Source organism: Cyprinus carpio, chromosome A11, assembly GCF_018340385.1.
Source record: "Cyprinus carpio isolate SPL01 chromosome A11, ASM1834038v1, whole genome shotgun sequence".
Classification (NCBI taxonomy): Eukaryota; Metazoa; Chordata; class Actinopteri; order Cypriniformes; family Cyprinidae; genus Cyprinus; species Cyprinus carpio.
The window spans coordinates 26,592,594-26,605,306 of record NC_056582.1 but is presented as its reverse complement, the minus strand read 5'-3'; the positions used below and the strand labels follow the sequence as shown (position 1 = coordinate 26,605,306).

The window sequence follows — 12,713 nt, the reverse complement described above, 5'->3', positions numbered from 1 at the left end:
TAAGAAAATATTGCCACCAGGCGTTCATTCTTCGCTTTACCATATAATCTTTCAAGCTAAACATGTTTTCTTGTGAACATTGTTTTAATTTGTAATCAATTAACAGGTTTTTCCGTTGCTTGATGACGTCATCCTCCATCACGTGACATCGTTTTAGCGGGAAAACAAGAGGACCGATATCAGTAACAGTAAGTACTATTAATGAATATTTGATGAATTATATATATATAAGTTTTTATAATGATATAAATAACTATAATATAATCAAAAAACCAAAATGAATAGCAGATAACTAAAATCAATTAATCTCTGAACAGTAGCAAGCTTAAAAGCATTCATTTACAGTGTTTTGAGTTTAGTGTAAAAGAAGAGACGTCATTTATTAGTACATAAACCTTTTTATTCTGGTAAAGAGTCGTCATTCCAACTGAAAAACAGGGAAAACATGTTTTTGGTATCACTTCAAAAAACTCAGCCTATATATACTATAAAAGACAAACCATTCAGTTGCGTTATATTTCCTTTCATAATGATGATCGCATCCTTTAATGCCGTTTCATTCTTATGTACACAATTTAATGAGCAAAAGTACTTCACCAGAAGTTTTAACTGTCAAGTAAGAAAGAGCTGAAAGCGAAGTCAGTTTAGTGAAGTGCAGAAGACCCTGCCGAAAACAACAACAAAAAACTGCTTTTCCAGCTCAAGGCTGGACACCATCTGTACAGCATGTGATGTTAAGTGCATTTATATCACGATTATTTCCAGCAGCTTACAGATGCTGTAGATAGAGCGTCACCTGTACTTAAAGGGATACTCCACCCCAAAATGAAGATTTTGTCATTAATCACACACCCCCATGTCGTTCCAAACCCGTAAAAGCTCTGTTCATCTTAAGAACACAATTTAAGATATTTTGGATGAAAACCGTGAGGCCTGTGACTGTCCCATAGACTGCTAAGTAACTTACACTGTCAAGGTCCAGAAAAGGTATGAAAGTCGTGGTCAGAATACTCCATCTGCCATCAGACGTGCAATCTGGGTTATATGAAGCGACGGGAACACTTTTTGTAAGCGAGGAAAAAAATAACGAGTTTATTCAACAATTCCTTTGTCAGCGGTCTCCTCTGTGTCTCTCCATATCCCCGTATGCTGTGTATACTCTTCTGTGTCATCCGCACCACAAGGATGCGCTGTTTTTACATGTGTTTAGCTTTGATTTGAAATAAAACAGCGCATCCTTGTGGTGCGGATGACACAGAAGAGTATACACAGCATACGGTGATAATTAGAGACACAGAGGAGACCGCTGACAAAGGAATTGTTGAATAAAGTTGTTATTTTTGTTTTCCTCGCTTACAAAAAGTGTTCCCGTCGCTTCATATAACCCAGATTGCACGTCTGATGGCAGATGGAGTATTCTGACGACGACTTTCATACCTTTCCTGGACCTCGACACTGTTATTTATTTGGCAGTCTATGGGACAGTCTCAAGCCTCCCGGTTTTCATCCAAAATATCTTAAATTGTGTTCTGAAGACGAACAGAGCTTTTACGGGTTTGGAACGACATGGGGGTGTGTGATTAATGACAAAATCTTCATTTTGGGGTGGAGTATCCCTTTATCCCAGAATGTTCCTTTCAACCAGTGTGAACCAGATTATATTGTCGACCACTGAACTGGTCATTTGAGCTGGTCACCGGTGAAATCTGTTGCTCTGAGGTAATGCTGAGTCTCTGATTTATGAACATCTTCATCGTCTGTGCTGCTAACTCTTCCGTCCTCTCTGAGCCTGCTTCAGCAGCGTGTCGAAGTCGAACGACTCGCATCGGCTCCTGGATGCCGGAGCCACATCTCGACTGGAATCTAAATGACAGAATAAGAAATCAGGCAATCCTAATTTTTATAATGCATTACACAATGCATCAGAATCTCACACGGACTAACAGTTCTGCTTATGGCTGCATGATCTTGGGGGAAAAAAACGAATTGTGATTTTTCTGATAAAAACTGTAAAATCCATTTTAAAAAAGGAAATTTGCTATTATATATCCAAAAACTATATTATATATTAATATAGCTATAAGTATAGTATAGTATATTTTTATTTAATGCCATGTCAGCATCAAAGCAAAAAAAAAAAATTAAAAAAATACAATAAAAACCAGCAAACAAACTCAAGTTATATCACACAATATTTTTTACATTAACATGAGATAAAAACTTTTCCTGGCAAAATTTTACTAAATAACTCTTTAAGTGAGTTCAATATAGCTATAAAATAATAATAATATTTATTATTATTAGCACTAGTAAATAAAAGCAAATTACTAAATAGATAAAATAAGAAATATTACTACTGTAATATTCCACAATAAAATAAAATCAGAGTACTTAAGAAAAATAATCTCATTTTATTTTAAAGTACTAACAATACACTAGTAACTTAAAGTATAATATTGCTATTAATGTCTTAATATTTTCATTTTACAACTCAGTTGTAATTATAATTATTAAAAACAAAAATTACAAAAAAAAAACAAATAGAAATATTACTGATAATATTTCACTGTATAATAAAAATTGAGTATTCAGGAAAAATAATATAATACTGATAAAAATTTTACATTACAACTTTAAAATTACTATTAATATTTATGGTTGTCTTAATTTTTAAACATTAAAATTTTTGATTATTATTATTACTAATAAAAAACAAAGATTATAAAATAAAAACAAATTTTTACATTTATTTTTTATATAGTAATAATAATAATAAAAAAAAAAAAAGGCTAAAGATATTGCATTTAAGGTTTTATTTCAATTAATCATGCAGCTCTAAGTCAATGTGCCTCTCACTCCGTTATGCTTAATAGACAATGCAAAAATATATTTCTCCTCATATCAGCTAAAAAGACCGGCAGCACAGAATAAGTGAAGCAATATGAAATGAGAAATCGTTCAGGAGATCAACCTAAATCTGCATAGTTGGATTTGCAGAACTGTCGTCTGCCGCCAAAGCAGATGTCGAAGGGAAGCTCGTCTGGGCGCCTCAGTTTACCGCCGTTCTCGATAGCAGCGTAAGCGTCGTCTGTGCTGTGATACGTGACGAAGCCGTAGTTGTCTCTACGAGAAGAGAATAACACACTGAGAAAATATATCAGCTCCGATTACAAAAGCCGAAGCTGAGGCTCAAACACTTGTTTTCTAATAGCGATGCACCAAAAAACAGTTTAACGATAAATCATGATAAAACCCCCCACAGTTAGTATTACAGTTTACTGATCATTAAATAATGAGTATGTAAAACAGTGCATATATTTATCACAATTCTCCTTTTTTATTATTTATATTTTTTATTATTAGTACAACTACTAAACGAAGACGTAAAAAAGAAACTATTGTAATATTTCACTGTGAAAAAAAACCTTTTAAGATATTAAGTATTCAAGAAAATATCTTATTTAATGTTATTACTACTATTATTAATACTACTGAAAAACAAAAATTACTAAATGAAGACAATTTAAAAAATATCAATACTGTAGTATTTCATTGTAAAATAAAACCGAATATTTAAGACAAATAATAATTATATTTTACACTTCAACAGTTAAATTATATTAACATTAATATCTTAATATTTATCTTAATTTGTTCATTTTAAAACATTGACTATCAGTTATTATTATTATTATTATTACTACCACCAAATAAAAACATAAAAGTTACTCAAAAACTACTACTCAATTAATAAATAGAACTAAAAATTATTAATATTGTAGTATTTCTCTGTAAAATAAAACAAAATATTTCAGAAAAATAATTATATTTTAGATTACAACAGCTAAATTATAATATTAAAATGTATATATATCTTAATTTGTTTATTTTAAAACATTAAACCATCAATTATTATTATTACTATTATTACTACTAATAAATAAAAACATAAAAATTACTCAAACTACCAGTAAATTAATAAATAGAAATAAGAATTATTAATATTGTAGTATTTCACTGTAAAATAACTGAAGATTTAAGAAAAAAAATTCTATTTTACACTACAAGTTAAATTATGATATTTAAATTAATATTTTAATATATATCTTAATTTGTTCATTTTAAAACATTAAACCTTCAATTATTATTATTACTACTACTAAATAAAAACATAAAAATTACTCAAAAACTACTATTAAAATTAATAAATAAAAATAAGAAATATTACTATTTTAATATTTCACTGTAAAATTTAAAAAAGATTGAGTATTTAAGAATCAAATATTCTAATAGTAGTGATTTGATTTGCTGATGTGTGTGTGTGTAAATCTCACCCGTGGCTCCTGAGATGCACGGTGCAGTCCTCCACCTTCCCGAACAGAGAGAATCGATCTCTGAGGTCCGACGGAGACGTGCTTCCACGGATCCCCCCCACATACACCACCCTCCGCTCCTCCTGGGGATCAAACCCATCGTCAGACACACACACACACACACACCGTCCAACATGAAGCCAAACAATCGTTGGTCCACCTACGATGGCTTTCTGCTGCCGGAGTCTGCGAGCCTCTTCGTGTCTGCGGTTGAGCTCCTTCTGTCTGCGACTGAGAATAACCACTGATTTAGACTCAAGATCAACACCGGAAGAATCACTCAGTTCTGCTGCGTTCACACTGACCTCGTCCATCTCCAGTCCGGCTCAGGCGAGCGCGAACCCGAACGAGAGCGATGTGACGATCCGGATCGTGATCTGGATCCACGCTTGCGAGGAGGAGAGCGAGAAGACGAGCGTGAGCTGGAGCGCGAGGAGGAGCTGCTTCCAGAATGCCTCCTGGACCTGTACCTGAAATCATAATTAAACAACAGGCATGGCTTATAAATAGATAACGACAATTTCTGGTATTCACTGGGATTATGATATCACTAGCTATGTTTCCATCCATCTATTTTTATTTGGAATTAGGGTTGGGGTGACTTTGTAGGTGAGTAAATCAGCATAGAAAATAAACAAATTGTCAGCGTCCATTTACCGTTTTCTGGGTGGTGAAGGAGACCTGGAACGAGATGATGATGATGAAGATGATGAAGACGACGAAGAACATGAGGAGCAAGACCTTGAGTTGGAGCGCCGGTATCTGCCTTCATAGCCCCGCCTTTTCAGCCTTCCGCGGTCCAATGGCCTTGGAGAGTGGGAGGAGAAGTGCAAGCCCCGCCCCCTCAGAGACTCCGCCTCCTCGAACGCCTCCATCCTGCAGGGGGAGCTGTCAGGAGACAGCAGCACCGAACCGGACAGAGCGTCCATGAACGCCTAAGCGGGACTCTGAATCCCGCAGTAGTCGTGGTCCAGGAACGCCTGAGCGGGATTCAGCGCTGGACTGCAGGTGGGAAGTGATGGTTTTGAGTGGGTTTTACTGCGTGGCAGTGGGCGAGGTTCGATTATCTGAATGGTTTTGCTGGGTGACGGCTTGATGGATTCGTGTCTCGTCCCTTTGAGCGACGCCAGGGGCCTCCAGATCTGATGTGGAGGTGTGGCGGGTGGAGTTAGTCCTGGAGACAAGAAAATAATAAACAAAATAATTATAATAGTCTCAGTGAGAGTTTAATGATTCTGCTTTAATAACACTGGGAGCGTGTTCGTCTCCGACTGCATTAAATCTGTGATAACATCGTAGGAGACAGGACTATCAATTCAATCTGAAAGCAAGAGGCAAGATGAGCTTTTATGGACTGAGAATGATTGAGAGCAGATAAAGCACACAAATCTAATCCAAAATGATTTAACTTACCTTATATAATATTTATAATAACACGAAACCAAAAACCAACAAAAATTCATCATTTACCTTGAGTCTCAAACTGCTCCAAAAGGCTGGTCAGATCAGCCGCTTCAATCCCTGCAGAACCAACACAGCATGAAACACTATCAAACTTTTATTGTAGTATCACGAATATACTACTGTAGATTTTATATAAATAATTTGAATTCCTTTTTTTTTTATGTTCCATTTAAATTTTTAAGTTTTAGTAAGCTTGTTGTTTTTGTAAGTTTAAATTTCTTTGTAAAAAAAAAAAAAAAAGTTTGTATGTAGCTTTTATTTAGATTCCACATACATACGTACATACATATATATATATATATATATATAATTATTATAAAAACATTGTTTTGTTAGCTAAACCTTTTTAAAGTATTTATTTAGTTTTAGTTTTTTTATTCTATTTAGTTGCTATTACAGTTTTTATTAATATTTTACAATAAATATTAATTTAATTATAAATTAAACATGAAAAACAATCAAACTTATTTTAGTATGATGGATATACTACTATAGTTTTTATATAAATAATTTGAATTACTTTTTTATATTTTCCATTTTCATTTTTAAGTTTTAGTAATTTTTAGATATTTTTGTAAGTTAATTTTTTTTGACTATATATATATAATATATATATATATATTATATATATATATATATATATTTTATAGTATATATATATATATACACACACACAATATATTTGTAAAAAACATTAACTTTCACATTTGCTTTTAATTTCAGCTAAACCTTTAAAAAGTATTATTTTTATTTGTTGTATATATATATATATATATATATATTTTATTATATAATATATTTATATCTATATAATATTTTTATTTTAGTCTATTTAGTTTCTATTTTAGTTTTTAATATTTTAAATTAATTTGTTTTATATTTTTTATATTTATATTGTTTTCCCCATTGTATTAGTTTGTTATTTAAAAAATCTATTTTTTAAATTATTTTAATTTTTGTTTTATTTTTAGTTATTTTACTACATCAAGTAGATAATTTTATTAATTTTTTTATTTTATTTAGTTTCTATTATATGTTTACATATTTTCCATTATTTTAATTTCGTTGAGTGTTCTTTGTCATTTTTATTAGTTTCTGTTATTTAAAGAAATTTCTGTTTTTATTAGTTTTTATTTCAGTTATGGTTTTAGTAGTTTTATCACATCAAGTAAAACTAAATGAAAACTTTATTAACTTAAATTGCTTTGGCAACTAGCTGAAACTAAATAAGTAGTTTTTAATATTTTATTTAAGGAACGAAATATTTTTGTAAGGGTTAAGTTTACATAAATGACCTTCATATCTTCATGAATGAGTCTGCTCACCGATTTCTCCACACGTCGTCTGCTTCGGTCTCCTTTCTGAAGTTTCAGGTTTGACCTCAGAGACTTGACCCTCTTCACAAGAAACACACGCATCTGGTTCTGAGGCCGAGTTTGTGTGTCGTGTGGGTCTCAAGGGCACTAAAACCGGGTTCGGAGGGTCAATGCAAAGACCTACAGCCTTCCTGACGTCCTTCCGAGAGGGACGTGTGACTCCCTGCGGCTGCGATCGAGGTGTTTCCGGTTTAACAGAAGGTGCGTTCGGAGTCAGCTTCGGCAGGATTGGCGGAAGCTCGTTGGGAAGGTCGGGAAGCGAAGGCCATTTGGTCCGAAAGTCCATCTGTTTCTCCTCCGGAGGTTGTCTGTTCTGTCTGAGGAGACGGTACTGGTCCAGACTGAGCGCTTTGGGCTTCTGAGAGGAAGTGATGTCGGTTTTAGAGAGAGTCTCCTCTTCGTCGGGTGGAATCTCGTGAACGGAGATTAAGTTTAACGCAAAAGTCACGGTTTTCTTCACCCGTCCTGCATCGCTGGTTTTGACTAAAGCGCTGCGTTTAGCCATCGCTTTAACGTTTTGGTCTGAAGTTGTGGCATTTTCTTCCTGTGCATTTGTTTCCGCTTTTGGATTCAAGTCTTTTTCTGATTGGTCCAGAATGTTCTCGTCCTGTTCCTCGTAACCTTCTACATCAACAACTCTCCTCGCCTCCTCACCCAGCCCTCTTTCCTCCTCCTCCGCTATGGTCCACAGACTCGCGTCCGTCCATTCGCAATATCCTCAAGCAACACGCATCCATCCTTCTCACTAAATCTGCAAGTGCTTCCCGGCAGTCCTGTGGGAATATCGGGTCGGATTCGATCCGGAAGGTTCTCACAGATCGGATTGAAATCTCACTCTGGGTCACTAAAATGCGACGGGGTCTCAACTGTCTGTCTGACATCACAACCTCCTGAAGAAGAGAAGAAATAAAACACACAAAACATTGAGACACAATTGATTATACAACAACCTTGCTTTGAAAACATTTTAATTAAATATATTTTATTTCATATATTTTACGTAAAAAAAAAACTGTACATGCCACGTGCAAATTACGTTTTGAAAATGTTAATGTTCTCTTGTAAATTGTATTTAAACATCATATAAACATGTCAATAACTGAAGCGATCCGAGGAAACGTACTCTTCCTGACTTCTTTACGGCTGCTGATGCAGAGATTGAGGGCCGATCCGGTGATGACGAACTCAAATGAAGCAGATTCCTGAGCTGTGACGGAAACACGTTTGACAAAAGTAAATACCGAAACATGTTTTACGTATATTGAAACACTAAACAATAGGGATGTAACAATATCAAATCTCACGATATATCGCGATACGAAGTCCATGATATGATATTTATTGTGATATTTAAAAAAAAAAAGACAAATGAAGAATTGGAAAGAAATGAAAATGTTGGACATTTTAAAGTTAAATTCTATTTAATGCACTTTGAGAGTCAGAATGAAGAGCTGCAGCCATGTTCTTAACTAAGAAAACTGAAGTCGATTTTGTTCTCTCTCGTGTAATATTGTTATTTTTATCTGTGGGATGCCTCACACCATCATGCAATTCCCTGTATGTTATGCATACTTATCATAAATGTTGATTCATTGATTGTGACCGCGATAATATCGAGACAGTTTTATCATCACGATATTAATAATATTGTTACATCCCTGTCCATGTCGACTAACCATGTGATCCGAACCCTTCTGAGCCGAGAAGAGCTCCGTGTCCGGCAGCGTGTCGAATGGAGACAGTGTCTCGACGTCCACGCTGTCCAACATCTCGGTCAGAGCGGACAGCAGCGACGCCTCGCTCTCCACGCTCTCCGTCAGCGTCTTCTCCTGAAACATGGATAAAATGGACGGATCCAGGCTTTCGTGAAGAGCATCGGAGATCCTTCCCACATCCAGCTCGAAGACGGGAACATCGCGTTTCACAAATTCAACCTACGGATAAAACAGATCACACAACGCAGGTGACAAAGGTACACTTCCTTAACCCCTTAACTGTCACCGTCCCACCTGTGGGACGCTTGGCGCTCTTTTTTGTTGTTGTCCTTTTTCTCTATAAAATCTTTTAGTAATCATCATAAATTATATATCATTTGAAAGCTTAGAAGCCCAAGATTCATCCTGTGAAAACCATTTTTTGAAATCAGACATTGCGTTACCAGTGGAAATGGTACTTTAAAATCTTATGACGGTCTCCTCCCCCCCTTAGTGGGCGGAGTCAAGTGTCATATACAAAATGCATTACGGTCTTTTAGAAACAAAACTTTTTATAATCTTGGCAACAAACATATCATTGGAAAGGTCTGAGTCTCAGGATTTCATATTTGCTGGTTATTTTGAGATAGAAGTAAAATTGACAGAGAAATCTAGAGAAAAATTCATTAAACAAAATTCAAAGGAGTTTTGATGGCTCCTGGTGGCTGTTTGTGGTATGACGCCCTAAATACAATCTCACGGGAACCTCAATTTTTTCATATCAACTTCAAATTTGGAACATAACTTATTTAAACACAAGGCTTTAATTTTATACCAATTTTAGAGTAAAACCTGTTATGTAAAATATTTATAATAAATAAAATAAAATTAATATAGCGCATTTTATTTACAGTACATTTAAACTTCTATAACTTTTTGATACTTGAATTAAATGTTTTTTTAAATCCACTTTTGCCAAAATCTGCTGTAGTGTACTCAGCTGTGCTATATATGAATATGAACTAAAATGTGCTTTTAATATACTATCTCTGTATTTGAGTACACTTAGATGATCCTAAGAAGTACTAAAGAATCACTTTTAGTATATTAACTACAAAATTAGTGCATGAAAATACCGCATTTAAAGTACATTATGGAAGAGAGCTTTTTTGAACTGGAAAACAATGTCAGATTCAAACCCTGCAGGATAAACTCTTGCCTTTATGTTCCAGTAAAGTCAAAGCTGTAAAGTCATTATGATGAGGAATTACAACAGTCCTACAATCCGTGAACTTGAGTCATATTTCCTGTAACTGTAATCAGAAAAAGATACTGAAAGCTTCTTACATTTGGATTTCTAATTTTACTGAAGTAACAGATGAATGTAACATCAACGATGTATATTTTATTATAGTTAATAATTAATAGTTTCAATAGAAATAATTACAATACAGTCTGAATTTAAAAAGGTTTGGTACACTAGATTGGTCAAAAAATTTGGATTTTATTTTTATCAAATATTTATTCTACTCTGCATTTCAATAATGCAGTTGTTTACATAACTCCCATTTGTTTTAAGAAGTGTCATTATCACTAAATAAAGCTACAACCACAAAAAACATTTTAGAAACAAACTAACATTGACTGAAATAAACTATAAAATGTCAAATTTATTTCATCATATTTCTCATTTTAACTACTAAATAATTAACATTTAATAAAAATATATATTAAATATATATTAAATGATAGGTAAAAATTGATAGCCTGAATGCACTATAAGTCGTTTTGGATAAAAGCGTCTGCTAAATGCATAAATTTAAATTTAATTTAATTTAAAAGTTAAATTGTATGTAGCCAGACTGTTATTTAACCAGAAAAGTGTACATTTTAAAATATGCATATTAAAAATTGTCAATTTTTCAGTAGTACACTAGCTCGAAATTTACAGTGCGAATGAACTAAGAGCATTGTGTTTATAATTTAAATAATATTTGCCCAAAAATAAAAACTTCATATTGTGAACCATATAAAAATTTGCCACAATGGTAATTATAGTAAAAAAAAATTAATACAATTATTACAATACAACTGCAAGTACTGAAATTTTCTTAACTATATAGTAACAATTCATTTCATTTTATATATGAAGAGTTTGTTTGAAAATACAGATAACTCCGTTTTTTATTTTCAAAAATCATATTTTTTTATTTTGTTTTTATTGCATGAGTTGGCTGTATTTTTAACCTAATCAGAATAACCCAACAGCCGTTTAATTGAGATTAATTGGAATGCACAATGAAAAAAACATTATTTTTGAAAATTGTTAAAAATGGGGTTAACTATTTTTGCAAAGATTAATAAATTAACTCTTCATGTTTTATTTGATTTACTATTTTACAGTAAAAACAATACATGAAGAAATATAACGTTAACATAATTATATATTTTATTAAGTGTTGAAACTTAAAGTTAATAAATAATTAATAGAAAAGAAAAGTGTAAATTTTAAATCGGTATAACAAAAGAAATGTGAACTTTCGCACAGTAGTATACCAGTTCACGAGAATAGACTAAAGAACAAACTGCAAAACTCTCAATTTGATTTTCTGCAGTATTAAGTGTGGAGATTAATTGATTCGGATTGAATCTTGATCTGAGAATGAACTAAATTCAGTATGATCACGTCAGACTGACTGGCGCGCGTGCCCGCGTGCGTGAGACACGTCAGCGTCACTTGAGATGCGTGAGCGTTATCTGACGGTGAAGATAAGCTTCAGTTATAATTAATGATTCATTTATTCATGCATTCAAATATGAACACGAGCAGAAAGACTCGTGTCATTCATTCATTTAATGGCGTTTTCATACTGACCTGAGTACAGAAGCTGTCATACAAACACGGCAGCGATTTATAACAAAGTATATTTAATTTTGGATAGTTATATTTCCACGCCATGATCCATAATTGCCGGGGGGTACGATCATTTAAACAGTTTTAAAACCTAAAACTGGTGATCAAGAGTCTCAATCGAACACTTAAACGCATCGAATCGACGAACCAACACCACCTTTGAGCCGTTAACAGAATCAAGATCTCAAAAGCTCATTTTTTTTTTCTCGAGATTTATTGCGGCGTGTAATAACTTCACATCCGCCTCGGAGCACGCCGCTGCGTCCCCACGTGTTCACGCGCGAAATCGCTTTTCTACATCTGATCATACGTCACAGCCTCTTTATATATACACCTGCAGATAAACAACAGAAACATATACAAGACCTGAGAGTCCTGCTGCGCTTGTGCTGCGGTACAGTCCGTCAAATCACACTTTAAATCCTTCAGTTTTACGCCATGCGGCGCCGCCATTTTAATATTCGGAGAGCGGGGCTGCGCGCGAGGCGCCGGGTGAGTCACGTGACGCGGAGATTCCCGGGAAAATGACAGTTTCGCTCTTAGAATTCGTTTAAAAAACGGCGTTTGCAGTTGCCAGGCACACAACTTACACTGCCCGCCTAGCGTTTTTATCTCAGTTTGTTCGACTACCCCCCCGGTATTCTAAATCACTATTATTGCTCATATTTTGTTTGATTTCTGTAATTAGGATGACGGAATAGAGCGACCATCTAGTGGTTTGCGATTTTGTCAGGTAGACATTTATGGATAACGATTTATTAATTTTCTCTCAAGTCTCGACATTCCTAGGATGAATAAAAATACACTTCAGTTTGTTTGCTTTTTAGCTAGTTGCCAAAGCAAACATTTCTAATTTTAATTTAGTTTTAGTCTAAAATCACTACAACTACAA

General features: G+C 34.0%; 1 protein-coding gene across 1 annotated transcript; it reads right to left on the bottom strand.

The window, feature by feature from the left end:
- Positions 1–1,551: 1,551 nt before the first annotated feature.
- On the bottom strand, positions 1,552–12,343 carry LOC109065454 (peroxisome proliferator-activated receptor gamma coactivator-related protein 1-like). Its single transcript, XM_042766958.1, is given in 12 exon segments — positions 1,552–1,863; positions 2,972–3,123; positions 4,335–4,456; positions 4,538–4,604; positions 4,679–4,843; positions 5,031–5,547; positions 5,844–5,894; positions 7,163–7,859; positions 7,903–8,103; positions 8,337–8,420; positions 8,890–9,147; positions 12,188–12,343. Coding segments are annotated over 12 exon segments (2,499 nt in total). The 5' UTR covers positions 12,275–12,343; the 3' UTR covers positions 1,552–1,765.
- Positions 12,344–12,713: the final 370 nt, after the last annotated feature.